The sequence below is a fragment of the Phycodurus eques genome, chromosome 23 (assembly GCF_024500275.1).
Source record: "Phycodurus eques isolate BA_2022a chromosome 23, UOR_Pequ_1.1, whole genome shotgun sequence".
Lineage (NCBI taxonomy): Eukaryota > Metazoa > Chordata > Actinopteri > Syngnathiformes > Syngnathidae > Phycodurus > Phycodurus eques.
In genome coordinates this window covers 6,804,557-6,823,254 of record NC_084547.1, presented here as the reverse complement: position 1 = coordinate 6,823,254, position 18,698 = coordinate 6,804,557, and the positions used below count along the sequence as shown (strand labels likewise).

At 51.9% G+C, this 18,698-nt stretch overlaps 1 protein-coding gene across 6 annotated transcripts in view; it reads right to left on the bottom strand.

Moving 5' to 3' along the window:
* Window positions 1-149: 149 nt before the first annotated feature.
* The window catches only part of nlgn2a (neuroligin 2a), a 49,405-nt gene continuing 30,856 nt past the window's right edge, over window positions 150-18,698 (bottom strand). For 3 of the 6 annotated variants that reach the window (XM_061669729.1, XM_061669728.1, XM_061669730.1), the window contains exons 3-7: window positions 18,379-18,528; window positions 8,771-8,956; window positions 6,056-6,547; window positions 5,307-5,673; window positions 150-5,063 (exon numbers count right to left, since the gene is read on the bottom strand). In XM_061669729.1, the coding sequence (XP_061525713.1) occupies window positions 4,235-5,063; window positions 5,307-5,673; window positions 6,056-6,547; window positions 8,771-8,956; window positions 18,379-18,528 (2,024 nt within the window). In that variant the 3' untranslated portion in view covers window positions 150-4,234. The remainder of the gene's footprint in view (window positions 5,064-5,306; window positions 5,674-6,055; window positions 6,548-8,770; window positions 8,957-18,378; window positions 18,529-18,698) is intronic. The other 3 variants (XM_061669731.1, XM_061669732.1, XM_061669733.1) reach the window with 2 other exon arrangements.

Below are 18,698 nucleotides of genomic sequence, written 5' to 3'. Positions count from 1 at the left end.
TCATCTTCAATGAAGACACCAGGGGGCGCACCGGCTATGAATGTCTTTTAATGTTTCCAGATCAGGATCACAGCATACAGTGGATAAGAACTTGTAAAATAAACAAGAAAGATCATCTCCTTAATTACTGTCCCCCCCCCCCCCCCCCCCCCCCAACTTTTTTTTAGCACCTTTTTCCAAAATGCCACTTGTCATCAATTTTCTTCATTTCCATTCTTGGTTTTCAGATGAAAGAAGAAAAAACAAAAGTAGACAACAGGTGCAACTTTGCTTCAGAATCCGAGCAGGAAGTTCATGCATATATGCGCGCGCGTGTGCTCGCTTGTACCACCGACTTCAAACAGATGAGCTTGTTTGGTTGAAAATAGACAACTATTCCCTTCCTCAGAAACATAAGACGGGCAAAGCCAGTGTGCAGAGAGTGTCGTACGAAGTGTAAGATCTTATTCGCGCGCGTGTGTGTGTGCGAGGCATCTTCTGGTATCAAAGCCCTCGTGCGGGACCCACACCAAAGTGGCCTCATGTAAACACGGCTACACGGAAAAAGTCAACTCATCGAGGGCCTCGTCTCGCCGCCGACCAATGGCGGCTTCCCTTCGCCTCCCGTTTTGTGGCACACCTCTCACAATTGCAAGGTGAACTTTTCCGAAACATCCACGCAAAACTAAGCACTTCACGTATGCTTCAATGAAAAGGTGTACTTTCAAAATGAAAGCATGACAAAATTATGAGGGTAGCAATTCAACTGCTGGCACAAAAAAAAGATGGTTTTTTTTTTTGGTGGTATTTTTAAAGAGTGGGCATCTATTTGAAAAGCAGCATGATGAATTTCTGCTCCGGTCACTCAATGCGACGCAACGTCCGCATGGTGAGAAGAAGAAACGAAACTCAATCAAATCAGCACGGCCGCCCCTTCTTCGCAAACTGCACCTGTTGTCCTGGCTCGTCACAAAATGTGGCCATTTTGTTCATTCACTCCAAAAAAATGAAAGGAAAAAAAACCAAACAAACAAGAAACTTCATATTTACAAATATTTTATCAGTTGGAGTCTTACACTTAAAAATGTACACTTTAGATGTTTTTGAAGGTTTGTGTGATTCTGTGTGAGGTCCTTCAGCCGTCTCACATCCTCATCTTCCAGTGGCAGCTTATAAAATAGATGAGAAAGAAGCAGAGGTTGCGGTATTCTGCTTCCGGTAGCGTCACACAGTACGTTCACCTCGCTGACTTTGACCTCACAGGGGTTACAAAAGCGAGGATCGACGTCCTCCAGCGGCCGGACGGGAAAGCAAAGGTTTCATCTCGGCAAACATACAACCCCAATTCCAATCGAGTTGGGACGTTGTGTTAAACAGAATACAATGATTTGCAAATCGTGTTCGACCTACATTTCATTGAATACACTACAAAGGCGAGATATTTCATGTTCAAACTGACCAACTTTATGGTTTTTAGCAAATAATCATGAACTTGGGATTTGATGGCTGCAACACGTTCCAAAAAGGCTGGGTCCCAGGTGGCAAGAAAGACTGCCAAAGTTGAGGAATGCTCATCAAACACCCGTTTGGAACATCCCACAGGCGAACAGGCGGCTGCCACGATTGGGTAGAAAAGGAGCTTGCCTGAATTCACAAGCAAAGATGGGGCGAGGTTCACCTCTTTGTGAACAAGTGCGTGAGAAAATAGTCCAACAGTTTAACAACGATGTTCATCAACGTATAATTGCAAGGAATTCAGGGATTTCATCAACTACGGACCATAATATCATCAAAAGGTTCGGGGAATCTGGAGAAATCACTGCACGTAAGCGGCAAGGCCCAAAGCCCACAATGAATGCCCGTGACCTTCGATCCCTCAGGCGGCACTGCATCAAAAAGCGACACCAGTGTGTCAAGGATATCACCGCGTGGGATCAGGAACACTTCACAAAACCAATGTCAGTAAATACACTTCGGCGCTAACTCCGTAAGTGCAACTTGAAACTCTACTGTGCAAAGCAAAAGCCATTTATCGACAGCACCCAGAAACGCCGCCGGCCTCTCCGGGCCCGAGCTCATCTCAGATGGACCGACGCAAAGTGGAAAAGTGTTCTCTGGTCCGACGAGTCCACATTTCAAATTGTTTTTGGAAATTGCGGACGTTCGTGTCCTCCGGGCCAAAGAGGAAAAGAACCATTCGGACTGTTACGGACGCAAAGTTCCAAAGCCGGCATCTTTGATGGTATGGGGCTGTGTTAGTGCCAATGGCATGGGTGACTTGCACATCTGTGAAGGCACCATTAAGGCTGAAAGGTACATATAAGTTTTGGAGAAACGTATGCTGCCATCCGAGCGACGTCTTTTTCACGGACGCCCCTGCTTATTTCAGCGAGACGATGCCAAACCACATTCTGCACGTGTTACAACAGCGTGGCTTCGTAGCAAAAGAGTGCGGGTGCTCGACTGGCCTGCCTGCAGTCCAGACCCCGTCTCCCATCGAAAATGTGTGGCGCGTTATGAAGCGTAAAGTACGACTGTTGAACATCGAGCAAGAACGGGAAAGAATTCCACCTACAAAGCTTCAACAATTAGTGTCCTCCGTTCCCGAACGTTTATCGAATGTTGTTCAAAGAAACACAGTGGTAAACATGACCCTGTCCCAGCGTTTTTGGAACGTGTTCCAATTCTACCTTCATGATTATTTTCTAAAAACAATCAGGTTTATCAGTGTGAACATTAAATAGCTTGTCTTTGTAGTGTATTCAATGAAATATAGGTCGAACATGATTTGCAAATCATTGTATTCCGTTTCGATTTACGTTTAACTTCGTTGGAATCGGGGTTGTAGAAGATACGAAGCCGGCCGTGCCTGTAAATGTCAGCTCGGTGTGTCCCCTCTCATGATTGAAGGCCTTCTGCAAAGTCTCTTCTTCCCATGGCAGTCATCATTCACTCTGCAGAGCTCTCTCTCCCGCACATTGTGCACGCAAAACGGCCTCGCACACCTCTGCCCCCTTTCGGGGATCGGAATACAACGAAGGAGCAACGAAAGAAACGGGCTCAAAGCTAGCCACCGAGCGACGGACGAAAAGGGCCCAAGCGGGGACGGCTTCCCGTTTTGCTGTTGTCAGGGTCCCGAGTCCCCTGCATCCCGCCCGCCCGCCAACGGCGTTCCTGCTCCACGTATGCAGGCCAACCCGCCCGTGCGCTGAGAGTCGCCAGTTACCTTTGAATTTGAGCCTCGAAATAAAAGAACCGAATCATCAAGGAAACAAGTGGAAAGATCCTCAGAAACTCTCTGAGTCGGTGGACAAAGCCAGTTTGGACCTGGCACTCTTCAAGCAAACAATGGACGTGCCGGACAGAAAAGTCAGCCACAAACACACCTTTGGTACCTCGTGAAAGCGCGGCGGCGCAGATGGCAGGAAAGCAGAGGCTCGTTGCATGTCGAAATATTCACAAGACAAGAGGAGTGAGATGACGTTTTCTTTCCTGAACCGATGCAGGGAGGTGAAGCGCTTTTGTTGACTTTGGGAACCGTGCGGCTACCGTGTCCCCCCCGTCAGCCTCCTTTCAAAAGAATTCATGCATAGATCCCCGTTTCGCAAAATACCCCGTGATCGACTTTCTCCTTTGTACACATATACAACTATATATCTTGATATATACTCTCTCTATAGCTATATTTTCAACAAAACAAACAAAAAAAACAAACGACGACGACGACGACCGAACGGAGGAGACAAGCAGCGAAAGAAAAGAAAAGCACAATCAAGGGCCAGTTTGGCACTTTGTCATGAGAACACATTTGTTAGTGGACAATAAATAATCCATTTTTTGCCCTTCATGAGAATGCGAACACTAACTTGGCACCAAGAACGCTGGTTGAATGAAAGTATAAGATACTTTTCATCGCTGACCCCCGTGGCTTTAGAAACATTGGAAAAAGGCTCAGGCATAAGATACAGATGTAGAAAAGAGAATGACACGGAAGGGAATGACACCCTAATACTAAGAAGGCGAGAGGTCCCTTCGAGAAACGGCGAGGGGCTGCTGGGAAATCACATCCTGACACTTCTTTTGGAAAAGACGCGTAGCTCGGTCGCAACTCCCCGCACCGCGAAGCTCGGCAGCACGATACGGAGGCGGCGGAGTTGTTCTTGGAGAAAACACGAGAGTCACCAAACCACACCTCCCGGAGTGCCCCCGTGTAGGTTCTTCCCGGTCCTCGGGCGGTGCTGCCGGGTTGGCTCTACTATACCCTGGTGGTGGAGTGCGGGTGGGGCAGAGTGTTGTTGTGGCCTGTGCTGGGAAAGGTATTAAAGGCATGAAGGGGCTGCATGCTTGCGATGGTGCTGGGAATCATGGTGATGGTGTTGGGCGTCATCAGAGGCACGTCGTCCGGGGCTCGGCGCAGCGCCAGCGTGTAGTCGGGCGGGCAGGCGGGCCGCAGGATGTCGTGGGGCCGCAGGGGCTCCATATCGTGGTGAGCGTCGTGCTCGGAATGCTTCATTTGCAGGGACATGATCTCCTCCTCCTGGCTGTGCGGCAGGTCGTTGGCCGGGCCGCCCCGCTGGGGAGAGAGCCGGTGGCGTCGCATCTCGTGCCGCTTGTCGCGCTTGTAGTAGAGGGCGGCGAAGGCCAGGATGTTGAGGAAGAGCAGGGACGCTCCCACGGCGACCGTCACGCTCAGCTCCGTGGAGTAGTCGCGGGTGTCGCCGGGGAAAAGAACAGGTGGCGGACGCTCTGAACCGTCGGGGTCCGGGTCGTAAGAGAAGGTGGGGTAGGGGCGATGGGTGGTGCGAGGGCCCGTAGTTCTGGTTCTGGGCGTGCCGGGACCCGGACCGGGGGGCGAGCGAGTGGTGGTTGAAAAGAACTCATCGTGTAGATTATGGAGATGGGGGACCAACTCCAACCAGAAGGCCACCTTGTTGGCCCTGTAGTTGTCTCTGACGCGAGGTTTCAAGCCAATGTGGAGGTACTGCTTGTCCTTGGAATTGAACTTGGTCCAGATGACTTCTTCGAAGCGGTTGGGCTTGGTGTGGATGAATTTGGTGTCCTGGGGGACTGGTAAGTTGGGATCCCTGGTGGAGAACCAGTGGGACAGAGTCAAGTGGGCTTCACTCAACACCTGCTTAGTAAAGCTACGACCAAAATGAATGTCGCCCCGTTGCTTGAAAAGAACTAAAGCCTTAGCAAAGACACTTACTGCAAAGTACATCAGTGCACCCTTAGGGGTGCAACGCCCCCCCACAAAAATAGCCTCGACACTTGACTTTTCCAGCTATCGAAAGCCACCGTATCGGAATACGAAGAGCGATGCTTACCCGGTCTTGGCAAAGTTGGTCCAGTAGGTCATGACGACAGCGCTGAGCATCACATCATTCTTGGAGAAGTTGCACGGGAACAAGTCCGTGGCACCGATCATGGGCACCCCGAAAACATACGGTATCTCATCTCCGTGGGCGGCGTCGGCCCACTCGGGCCGCGTCTCGGTCTGGCAGTGATGGTAGAAGGTGTAAAAGTAAACGGGCGACTGGAACTCGGCGTGGAGCTTGGCGGTGGCCACCGCCGGCGCCACCCACTGGTGGTCTGTAAACAGAGCGAGCAAGGTCTTGCGCCGCATGTCGCCGTTGTCTCTGTCTGCCCAGTCTGTGTACATGAACTTAATGGTCTCCCTCAGGATGTCTTTGCCTGGACGATGAGCAAGAAAGAGAAACTCTGATCAGTCATCAGAAACGTGAGCGGTATCGCAGACACCTCAAGTTTGAAAAGGTCAATGAAAGACTGACAGGCAGCGCGATCGCATTACCCAAATGGGTTTGTTTGTTTCGGGGAGGCCTGCCGTGACGGCAGTCGGATGCGGCGGAAGCGACGGCGCACTCGGGGATGGCGGGAGATGGCTTTAGCACCCACGGAGCCTCAAAGGCCACCACGGTGCAAGATCATCCTCACGGCAGGCTCTCTCCTTTTGTATGCCAGCCCCGCTTTAGCCGATCTCCCCGCTCCTCGTTTCCCCACACAATGTGGGTGTAGGGTGTCACCGTTGGAAAAGAAAATGGGACTTTTTCCTCACCCTCGGGGTATCCGTAGAGGTTGTCCACAAAGTTGGAGATGGTGTAGTCAAACGCCGCGGCCGAGATGCCGTCGTCGTCCTCGCTGTCGTCGACAAACTTCAGCCCCTCTCCTTGATTGACACCAACCAGCATGTCGTAGTTAAGGAACTCCCCCTGGAGGCCGAGGACACGAAGGAAATCATTGGCGCCGGACAGAACGATGTTCGCGCTAATTTCATCGATTACCTGCTGCATGAGGATCTCAGGATCGTCGGGCACCACGTCTCCGTCCACCACGGGGCCGAAGGCGATGTGGTAGCGAGCCGGCTGGATATCCTGGTCCACGAGCTCCCTGAAGTTCTTGCGCCTCAGGCAGTCCACCAGGTCAGCGGTCTCGGTGTAGGTGCAGCCCACCTTGCGGGCCAGGATTTTGGTGTACTTAAGGGGCTGGTAGTTGACGGACCAGCTGGAGATGGCTGTCCCACTTTGGGCAATGGCCCTGTGGAAGAGACCTGGGAAGAAAGTTAGTGTCCTAAACGTTGTCGACTTCACGAACATATTGAGAAGAATTTGCGTCGATTGGAAATCTCCTCGAAAGCTGGCAGCCGGAGCCTCGCGTGCGGTATCATGTAAGAGATGCCAACGGGAGGATTTGGAATGACAACTGCCAAAACTGCGCTGGTCTCCCTCCGCTTCTTTAAGTCTGTCTGACTCTCGAGTTGCGTCGCTCCGACTGCCCGAGCGGCCCGTTCGGGGGCTACGTGCCTCGCTCCTTTTCCTCACACTCTCTTTATCTTCTTCGTCCTCCCGCTCAATTATTAAGCCCAGCTGCAGAGGCCCCTTTCCCTCAGAAATCAATTACCGTAGACTGAGAGAGAATGACGAGATGGGAGCTTTCATTTCAAAGCCGTTTCTTTCGGAGTCGCCTTCCTTCGTTCGGCTGCCGCGATCGCACCCGCTTGACCGCCGCTACTTTCATCCGACACCCGTCGTCGATTCACGAAGGCGTTGGCAATACGACGGCGGACGGTTGACGACCGGGGCATGACGGACACGTAGCACCGAAAGGGGCTGATGCCGACGATGGAGACGAGGACGGTGGCAGCGATGACAACGGAGAGGACGCAAAAGGTTCACAAATGTTAAGCGTTGCGCTGCAGCCGAAGTGGGCCTGTCCGATGAAGGGACATTGAACGCGGGTCTTCCGGTCCCGTCATTCCCGACCGCATCTATGGTGACAGGCAGAACAATGAAATGCTCTTCCAGCACCTCTTGCCATTCGCACAGCAGAATTAGAGCGGCCCACATTTGAAGATTCATTTGAGACATTTTTCAAATGGAAAAGATGTGCTTTGGCTCAACAAAGGTTGGGGAAAACTGCTGGTTTTTCCCAACCTTTAGCAGCAAGCCGTCTTGTCAAGTCATCAAGTACAGTGGTGCCTTGAGGTACAAGTTGAATTTGTTTGTAACGCTCGTATCGCCAATCATCTTTTTCCACTGAAATGAATTCTGTCTCAGCCTCCCCCCAAAAACAACTCAACATGTTGGTGCTGTGGATTTTAACGAGGAAAAATTGCACTCCCTCATACCGCACTTGACAAAAACATGCAGCACTGACATCATTCACAAGTTTTTGTCACACTGCATCAATTGAATGGCCCGGTGTGCCCGTTTTGGCCACCTGAGGGCAGTGTAGGACAGACAGACGGATATACTCTTCATTGAGGCACTATTATGAATTCCATCTGAGTTCGAGGCAGTCCTGCCTGGATTCAGCAGCCAATCCTATTGCAGCGCTCAAGCGGGATTCATAGTAACGCTGCATCGAGCCGTCTAACTCCTTGAACTCCCGGCTCGTCAGTACGGCACTCATATTAGTCGTCCGAGGCAGAGCGTTAAGGATCTATGACAGCGAGTACTGCCGCTCGCCGCTCTAATACGTTTGGAAATACAGTGTACATCGTCTGTCTCCGTGATGTGGCGGCACCATTTGTACCCAATTTGTGTTGTAAAGCGCCGCGACATCGATGGCAATTAGCGTCTGAACGCTCGCATCTCGAAAAACGTCTGAGTCACTGCTATGTCAAGGCACCGCCGTATGACAGTCATCCGTGTACGCTGAACGCTGCCTGCTCGGCACAGCATCAAGGCGAGAGGGAGATATGCAGCGGCTCGTTAAAATGAACTTCGTCATTTAGCGGGACTCGGTATGAAAAGTAATGAGTCGTAGTTAGTCCGGTAGCTGCATTTATGACGTGTGGCAGGACATCACGTAAAAAAGTAGAACGCAGATTTTTTTTTTGCTGGGGCTGGCGCGAACGTCTTCTGCGTTGGTGCGGCGAGCGTTTGGCTGCGGGTCATCGATCTGACTCCGGAACAAAGCAAATGGCTCCCGGGCCCTCCGGCTGTGTGTGCGCGGTCGCCGACGGGGAGCTGGAGGTTAGATGGATGCTGGAGGTTTTTGCTGGAGCCAAAAGCTCAGCGCAGCAGGGCGACGGACCATGAACAGAAAATCAGGCGAGGTAACGTGCGTCAGCGTCCGCCGTCGCTCCGCGGACGAGGACGCAGACTGGATCGAACGCGGCCCACGCTGTTGTCTTGAAACGCTCAACTCGTGAGCGTCGCACGGCGGCACCTTGGACTTTTTTGCTTTCTGCCTTAAAGGTGTCCAAAATGGTAGCACTGCACTCGGACCGAAATGTGGTTTGTTGAGAAGAGAAACGAGACGATTTTACCCTCCGAATGGTGGGAGAGGATGAGGAGGTTGACACAGGACGCCCCGGCTCCCGATCCGAAGATGGTGATCCTCTCTGGGTCTCCGCCGAAGTGACCGATGTTCTCGTTGAGCCAGCGCAGCGCCTGAATCTGGTCCAGGAGGCCGTAGTTGCCCTTGGCCGACTGATCGCCGGTGCTGAGAAAACCTGCGAGCGGACACAGCGTGCGGTCAGCGTCCGTGAATTGTTTTGCGTGTTGAGGACATTGCGAGTCGTCAAACTTTGACATTCGCCTTCATGATTGCCGGTGATTATTTTCGATTGTTCCATGCGTTGTATTTACCGAGCGCATTGATCCCAGTCCGACGCGACGCTCGGACAAAAGCGCGCCAGACGAACGCGTAGTGTGAATAGTCTTTCAAATGGTCGCGGTAAAAGAAGCCGGGGAAGAGTGAGAGGGGGGAGGACAGTGGGTGTTCTGTGAGACCCGCACAGACCAGGACTGTTTCATCCGAATCCAAGACACCTGCCGCAAAGGCCGGACCTCCTGTGCCATGCAAATACTTTTGCCCCCATTTGCACTTTTGAGTCCGCGTGCTGCATACACACACACACACACACACACGTTGATGACCCCTCCAATCGGGATGCGTCGCCAGCAGCTCCCTCTGCCGCTCTGACAACATACCTCGCTGGAAGCATATTCCTCTCCTCCGCACATTTGCAAGGAAGCGTCTTTGTACAAATACCGGCACGTTCGTCTGATGTATTTTGATATCTTATCTCAATGGATTTCCTCCAATATTGTTTTGATGTCTTCTCGAGCTGCGCAATGTGCGGCTGCAAGAGGAAGCAAGACGGTTCCCAGCAGAGCACGCATGCATGTCCCTGGTCTGCATCTTCACTTTAACGCATTTAACCGGCAGACTGTGCTGCTCCACACACTCATCGAGGGTTGCGCAATTTGCACCAATCAGCAAAAGATGGCATCAATCCCATCAGATTGGTGCTGGTGCGCCTTTTGTTTTTGATTGGCTATTGTGTGTAGATATTCCTCCCCTCCTCCAGACACCCGATGTGCCATTAATGTCGTCTTTCCCCTTGCAGGGCAGTATAATTTAGATCTGAAATGAAAATGACACAACAGAATGTATGTGACCAAATTGATGAAGGGGAATGTACAGATATGGGATTGGATTTTTTTGTTGTTGGGGGGGGGGGGGGGGGGCACCAGTTAATATATATATATATATATATATATATATTTTTTAATTCTATCCACCGTGCCTGCACATTTGTACTGCTTTCCGAACGAAGAAAAACCTGAATCACACCTGCCAGTGCAATCTGCTTGGCATTCATGACGGTTCTGCCCGATCATTTTTCGACTCCACCCTGCGGCGTCCTAGCCGATACCAGCCGTAGCGACACCCCCGACTTGGAGGTGAACGGCAGTACATTTTCAAAACTGCGCGCGTGGATTGCGCTCGAGTACAAAGGCAAACTGCATGCGGACGTCAGCGCGAGGATAAAGAAGCCTCAATAAGACCCGCCACGCACTGAGCGACGCAGCTGAAATGGACAACGTTGCGACCGAACGACAGGCTGCACCTCCAGCCTGCGCGCTGTCGCTACTGCGTATTATTATAATACAAAGAGTGGAACCGGGGGAGAACTAAAGGAAGGACCGCAGATCTCCGAGGGGCTCTTGGCAACGATCGCCCCATTCATTGACTGCATCCATTTGCGCATTTCAGTGGCAGAGATTCTCTCCACCACCAAATTTGGTCCATTATCTATTTTTCACAGGATTGAAACTATTGGTCTGTCCCCACATCATCTGCTATTTTGTGTCAAACCTCCGCCTTTTCCTCACCGCGCATCGTTAAAAGTGGAGCTCGCCTTCGAGTCGGCCTGTTTTGCTCGAACAGGATCGCTGTAACGCTTCGCGCGGAAGGGACCGGCCTGCCAGATGGCCGAATCAAACTGCTCGGTGAGCTCCTTGTTTTATTTATCTCGCCACGGTTTGCGAAGTTTGAATGCCACCGAAGACGACGAACCAGGTCGATGGAGCACGTTTTGCCACAGCGGTGTGCTACCTGAGGCTTAGTGATGAGAAACTGCACATCCCACTGCTTTAGCCACAAAACGCCTTTCTTATCAAGTAAGTCTCTTCCATGACCTTGACAATGAAACATTTCTGAATCAGTGGCGAAATTAGGCCAACGATTGACCCGCCTCTCCCAGCGCGGTGGCAAACGAAAGTCCTGAGCGTACGGGCACATCGAGGCGTGGAAGGACAAGAGCGATGAGAACAAAGGTGCCCTCCCGCCGAGGACAATGGCCAATGAAGCAAGCAATTTGCAGGGCACAAAGCGAGAGCACCCGTCAGACCTTTTCTGTCAGGGAATAGAGCACGTGTGAATGGTTCTGTATCAGCTGCCTTTCCGCTAAACGCTCTTCACTTCCTTTCAGCTGGCCAGCGTACAGTCCGGGCCCGACAAACCACGTCAAAGCTCGCGCCGTAAATCAGCTGCCTTCACGCTCAAGGATATTAAATGCGCCGTCGGGCCGTAAACGGGAGTTCAAGTGCAATCGATCGGTCGGTCGCCGCCAAAAGGGAGAAGAGGAAATCAGAACGGAGGCGGCCGGCCTTTATTCATCGGGAACCGAGGGAATTACGCGGATCGGGTAGCGTGTAGGAAAACGAAGGCTTTTGAACTACACTCCAGTCTTAGAAATACCACTGAATGAAAGTAACGCGCACAATACAGTCAAAAGAACTTTGGTGAAATATTGAGATGTCGCGAGAGGCTGACACTCTGACTGCCATCAAAGGCGTGGAAAGGCCTTGATGAATTATTCATGAAGTGGCATAAAAAGATGCAAGGGACGGCGCGCCGACGAAAATATACAATGCTCAGATTTAGAATTGAAATCAAGGCGGCTGCGAAGACTCAAACGTTTCAAAGATGGGGCACATGAAGAGAAATATTTTCGGGGGGGACTTTGGAAAATGAATTACGCTCCAGCGCACAGCTGAGGGGTTTCATCTGCAGAGTTGCCGTCGTGCCGCTTCTGCTGCGAACCGGTCCGTCAATAGCTCAGATATCGAGCGCGCCTTTTCCTTCCTGCAGACGCCGCACGGCTGTGCCCGCAGATATGGCACGGCTCGCATTGTTTCTCCTCGCGAGGCGCGCGGGGTGTCTGCCTAAAAGACTGGCAAGAACAACAATTTGATATCAAATGACAGGTCCTTCAGTCGAGTCAGTCTACAGATATAGAAAGGCAAGTGGATATTAAAAGTAAAAACACACGCCTGCTCAAACGCCAGGATTTGTCACAGTTGCAGGAAGTCGACCCGACTTTAAAAGAAATGAAGGTTCAAACTTCAGCCGGACTCGTCCAACGTTGAATAAAACGGGCTCCTGGCGCTGCCGCTCCGTCGCGGCAGATGAGCACGTGACACGGTGACTAAGATGCTGACGACGGCCGAGCCACCTGCCAGCCATAACCTGCGACGGCGGGCCGCCGATCTCCATCACAGTCTGCCATTGCCCTCCGTGTGCGACACGTGCAGGAGGCGAACGCGAACCAACGCTGTGGCCTACGGAGGAACGGGCTTGCTACAAATAACTTTGTACACAACAGTCGGGCCTGGAAGCGTCTATCGCATCTAGGAATAGTTCCACTTGACAGCCGCCACGTCAGTGACTCCGACGCCGGTGTGGCCGCTTTAGAGCGCCTCGTTGACCTGGTGGGATATACCCTAATTTCTCGTGGCTAATGCGCACCAAAAGAAATCATGCATTATACATAGGTAGAAGGGTTTTCCAGAATTTTGAGGTCAACTTCGGGGCTGCGCGTTGTACACGAGAAATCACGGTAGTCCAGCCACCGGACATAGATTTTGCAGCTCAAACATATTTTGTGTAGGCATAAGAAACACGCTAGATGAAGTAGCATCCATTTTTCCAGATGGGAGAGGTAGTATTTGATTGACAATTGAGCGGGGCGTGGCTTCAGTGCATTCAGAAGACACGCCCGCAACATTTGAGAGCTGAGACGAGAGCTTGATTTTTCGCAATTTTATATCATTGCAAATTTCTTTAATCCTTCAAGTTTGTTAACAACACTCTTTTCTGAGGTGTGTCAAATTTACAAGACATTTATTTTCAATTTGTGAGGCAGTTTTTAATTGACATCATTGCGTGATATCTTTTAACATTCAACTTCAAATCTTTTCCATAAAGTGTGAGCTCTTTTCACGATCTTTTTATGCCCCCCCCAAAAATCGAAATAAAAACAGTGACATCTTCTAACGTTCCAATTTTTCTAATAATTTGATTTTTAATCAGAAAAGAGTTCAACATTTGAAATCGCAGGGCACAGACTGTGAAGCCCGCATATTTGTTGTTCGGCATTCGCCAATTCAGCGGATAATTTTGCACAGCTTATCCTCCGTGATTTGCTGTTTTTGTGCTCAGGACAAAGCAATAAAAGTAGTACTTTGGCACCATCTGGTGGCAAGAAAGGAACCACGTTGAAGTGAGTTAAAGAGTTTGTTTACCCAGAGAAAAGCCCCGCAAACACCAGACGGGAAGGCCCGAGGCCAGATTGGAATCGTAACCTTCCAAACTGCAACGTAGACGTGCTAACCGCCACTGGCCACTTTCGGCGGGCGTGGGCCGCAAACGCCTTCAATTGTGCAAATAGAAATCGAATCAAGGGGATGCCGCAGACACACGAGCGGCCCGCCGCGCTCGGCAAGACGGCGTCGCGATGGAACAGGCAGAGCGCCACGTAGGGCCACAACACGGACACGCCGATGGCGCCTTCCAGTCGGAGAGGGAGATGGAGGAATCGGGGGTGTCTCGTGAGCAGACGCTTTTTCTTATCGCGTTGGGATAGCGAAGGACCCGAAAGCGCTCCTCTAACAGCTCCAGGATGTCCGAGCACAAAATGCTCTGTTCTCACGTTGCGTAAGAACCCGCCCAAACGTGTCCCGAGGCGTGCTTTAGATCAACATCCGAGTCGTAAACGTGGACAAAAGGCAGGCGACGTTTGTCAGTCGCTTCGGGTTTCCCAGGACACGTGCTGATGAAACTTGGACAGATGACGCGCGCCGTCTCCCGGCAACAATGACACCATCTACGCCCAAACCGCCGCCTTACAAATCCAGCTCCGGCTCAACAAATTGCAAGATGGTGGAAAACGCCATTTCTTCCAGGAGTTCGATTCGCACGCACGCCGGATGGACGGGAAGTGTTGTGGACAAGCGCAATAATGGCAAGCGCATGTGCATGCCTGACATTTGCAAAGCTTCCGCTTCGAGGCCGCCCATTTGCTACATAATTAACATTTCTTGTGGAATGAAATCGCAGTCCCGTGCCTCACTTTTTTGCAGCTTCTCCTGATGATCACATTCATCCAGTTGAAGAATAGCAGCTCAGCGCCGGTCTCGATCGAATTCCGGAGTGCGGCCGGTTCGAGAGCGAGACAAGACCGGGAACTTCCGAGTGTCGTCTCGAGACCGGAGTCGGTCCGGTCCGGTCCGGGGCGTTGTTCCAACACCGATATGGCGAAAGAAAGATTCCAACCCATTCCAGGCGACATCGGGTTTCTGAGTTTACAGGGACGTCGTAAGTGGGAATTTCCCGTGACGCTCTTCTCGCTGACCCGATCCAACCGATCTTGGACCGGATAGCTAAATGCGAACCCCCGACGCTAGGTCGTTTCCTTTCCTCTTACTGGCTGAGAATATGTGCGGGGAATTCATCGCATCGCAGAGTGGGAGGCTTCGGGCCGAAAGGATGGGCAAAATGAAGCCCGCGATCGACCCAATTCCCCGTGGAGCCCCCCTTCCCACGTGCAGGTCATCGGAGACTTGCGAACAATCGCTCCCACGACGGAGAGCACGCCGCACACTGTCCGACGGGGATCACGCCGGAGGGATCCTCGCGGCGCTTGGCCGCCATCGCCTCTTGCGTTCTCCACACGGCGGACGCGACGCGGAAGTCAACGGTGGCTGCAGAAAGCGGCAGATGAGGTCGGCCTCCGAATAGGGTGGGGAAAGAAAGTCTACACACCCCTGTTGGAATGGCAGGCGTGTGTGATGAAACACTGACACCAAGAGACTTTCTCCGCCTTTAACGTGGCCTACAACCTGTACAAGTCAACTGATGTTTTATGTCATCTTTTCGAGAGGGGACGTTAAACCCAATTATGCGGTTGCATAAGTCTGCGCACTCTCATGTGTCTCATGCGATTGGTCGATCCCGAACACAGCTGCATTCCAGTTTCGAGCGGGCGTGTACACTTTTGTAACCGCATTGATTCAGTTTTTATTTCCACTCTAGAGAAGATGATTCTTTTTTTTATTTTTTAGAATTGAGTTCTACTGCTTGTAGGCCGCTTTAACAGAGAAAAAGGTTTTGAAATGATTTCCTTTCATCGCACCTTGTTATGTCACAAAAACCGGGCATTTGAACAGGGGTGTGTCGACTTTGTAAATCCACACAGGCTTTTATTGGTGTGAGTATGAGTGAGCGATGCGAAAAAGAAGTCCTACGTATTCCCGACCTGGTCCTGCAGGCCCGAAGGGCGAGGAAGCGCGCCGGGCGGTCAGATCAGCCACCGGGTCGCGCTCGGAGCCGGGCTCGCCCCTCCACACGGTCGCCCGACGTCGCTTGCGTTTCGGGACGAGAAAAAAAAACAACAACAAAAAAAACACCGGACGTGCGTAGTGACCGCGACGACCGCAGCCGCTACTTCGGCCGGCTTCCGCGGGACGATAAAAGCTGCGGCGGCCCGTTGACCGGCCGGGCACGGAAAAGGCGAAGAGCGAGAAGCGGGGAAAATGTGAAACGATACGGAGATATTTGCAGACTGTGCCGGAGGGTCGCCGGCACGCGCCCGCCTGGGGTTCCGATGTCGCGTCGGTGGAAACAAAGTCAACAACGATGCTTTCGCACGGAGATCCGTTCAAATCCGACCTCCTCTTCACGCTGAGAATTGCTACACTTTATGCTTACAAAAAATGAAGAAGTTGGAATTGCCCCGCTAGTTTTGACGGAACTCAATACAGTGGCACCTTGAGAGCGGCAGCCAATCACATTGCAGTCGGGCGTGTCAATGCAATGTTCATCGTTATCTGTGTTAGCATTGGCCTTAAGCTAAGCTATGCGGTTGTTTTAAATACACAACGTTTAACTTTCTTTGTTTTATGTTGACTTTGACAGAAAACCTCAACAAAGAGCGAAAAGCGATTTTTTTTTCTTTTTCTTGCTGTCAATCTTTCTGCAAACGCAGCTGTTTGGGGAAGAACCGCACGCAGGGAGAACCTACGGGAAAGACGACGCTCGATTCGGCGCCTTGACATCTGATCGGACGCAGCAGACGGCGAGTCCCGTCCTGCGGCGAGACATTCGACGGGCAGCGCTCGAGCACCTCCGCCGCCATCTGTTGTTTACCTGCGGCGCACCGAGCCTTTCGTGGAGACGCTCGTCTCGGACGGAGTTTGACGCTTCCCCGTCGTGTGGCGTACATTCCAGAAGAGGCTCGTGCGACTATCCCCAAATAACAGCGCCGTCGTCTGGCGGTTGTCCCGGGAGCGCCGCGCGATGACTCAAAGCGCCGTCGTCTCAGCGTAACGACGATCGAAACCCGGCGATTAGCGGCCCTCGGCTCGACACGAGAAAGGCGCGCCCGCCTAATCGGTCCCGTAACTCCCGTTTTCCGCGACGAGGAGGGGCGACGGCCGGCGAAGACGAAGGAGCGCTGATGAGAGAGGCAGCCAGGGAACCGCAGTTGAAAACACGCCGTTGACTGCGCGCCTGCGGAGATCACTGATTGGCAGTGAGGAAAATGTCAACATTGAGAGAGTTCGACTTCTGACAGCACACGCGTGCGTTCGTGCGTGCGCCACAGCAGACTCGTGCCTCATATTGGATGTTGAGGCCGGAGGACGTTTTACGTCCGTTCGCTATCGAGATCGAGAGTCCGAACGCGTGCGCGTCACGGCCGGCGCGTCTCGGAACGGTCTCCGGTTACGTCCGACCTCGCGCGCGCACACGCAAACGTACTGTATGCTGTAATGCAAAAAAGTACACACTCGGGGAAGCGCGGAGCGGATATTTTTCGTCCGTCATCTGCTGAATACGACGGCGGGCCGTGCGGGGATTGACCCGATACAATCCAGCGCATCGTGTCACAATTCTAGAACCCAACAGTCGATCGGATGAAAAACAACGCCGCGTTCGCAAACGCGTACTGGAAGCGGCGCGGCCGAGAGAAAGGCTCGCAAATGACGGGAATCGAGCCAGAAGGCCTCGCTGGCCCCGAGCGCCCCGCCGCTGGCGAAATGGCAATTTCCGAGGTTGTTTAAAAGCAATTTCAAACACACCCCGTTCCCAAGCCTTCGTTTTGCGTGCCGGTCTCCTCGGGGGGGAAAAAAGAGCACGACGTACGCGCGGTGAGAATGCGTGTGCGATGAACACGGCCGGCCCTCACGAGCGCGCGGCGCTGCGGGTTTTATTTTTAGCATGGCAGGCAAATCCCCCCCCGCCTTCCTCTCTTCTCGCTCCCTCATTTTTGCGTGTGCGTGCACTTCCGTGCCCTCTGATCTCGCTGTCATTGATCACGTGTGAATGGACGCATTATCTCACTTTCACCTCCCGCCCTCGCGTTGAGGGTTTTACGACGTCTGTCGCCACGGCAGCCGAGCAGCGTGAGGTCAAGCGGCGGGCGGCCCGTGACGTATTTAACTCGCGCAATTCCCTGCACGCACGCACGCCATTGGGAATGTTCGAGACTTTCTGCTGATTCTTTTGACTGGACTGATGAACTAAGGCACCGTTGCCACGTCGCAGAGAGAATATATGCCTGCGAGTATTGTTGTGTGCGCTGTTCGCATGTGTTGCTGCTCCACGTGTGTTAAATGAGAAACTGCTTGAAGGTTCAAAATCACGTCCGAGTTCGTTGAAGTTAGCCTTTCTATGGTGTTTTGCATGATATATTAGCATTAAGCTAGCAGAATTTGGTTATAGTTCGAACATGAACATAATGAACATTTTAGTGTTTGATTATACAACGTTCAATTCTCTTTTATTTGTGTCAGTTTTATAGGAAACCTCAACCGGGAGCAAGCATGCGTTGCCTCTTATTTGTCTTTTTGTCTTTCTTGCTCTCAAACTAACGTTTGAGAGCAAGAAAGACTTTAAAAAGTGTCTTTTAATAAGTGTAAGTACGTTTTAAAAGGTTTAAATGCGTTTAAAGCGTGTGGGAGCTGTCAAAGCACTGACTGAACGGAGTAAAACACAATTTGGAAAGGTAAACCACTGTACGTATTGTAGTGTCTGCGTGTTAAAGAGATATGCCTTTAAGAGGCGGGGCCCGGTGGAGCGCGGCGTGGGCGTGAGCGCCTGGCAGCAGCTCCTGCATGAGGTGCTCATTGAGTTTTACTGCCGAGTGAACAGTGCATAAGCGACGGTGGCTCTCCTTTCCTACAGCGAAGTGCATTACGCTAAGTTAGTAAGCTGTCCAAAAATATACTGGGGATGCTTTTGTGGATTTGAAACGAGGACGCTTCCACCACTTCAAGAGAAAATGTCCATTTCGCAGCCACTCACCCAGCACACCCAGACGATAATTCATAGTCACCACGATGACGTTGCCGTAGGCGGCGAGGACGCTGGCGTCAAACATGTTTCCGGTGCCTTCCATGTACGAGCCTCCGTGAATGAACAACATCACGGGCTTCTTCCTGCGGTCGCGAATATCTGCAAGAGAAGGAGCAAAAACGCACAACCGGGTCAGCGATACTTCTTTGGAGGAGCCGAAGCAAATGGAGTGAGGAGTCCTGCTGCGCAAGAAAGGAGCAACAACACGGAGCGATTGAAATAACACAATCGAAGCGGGCTTCCGATTGTCAAGCGATGCGCATCGTCAC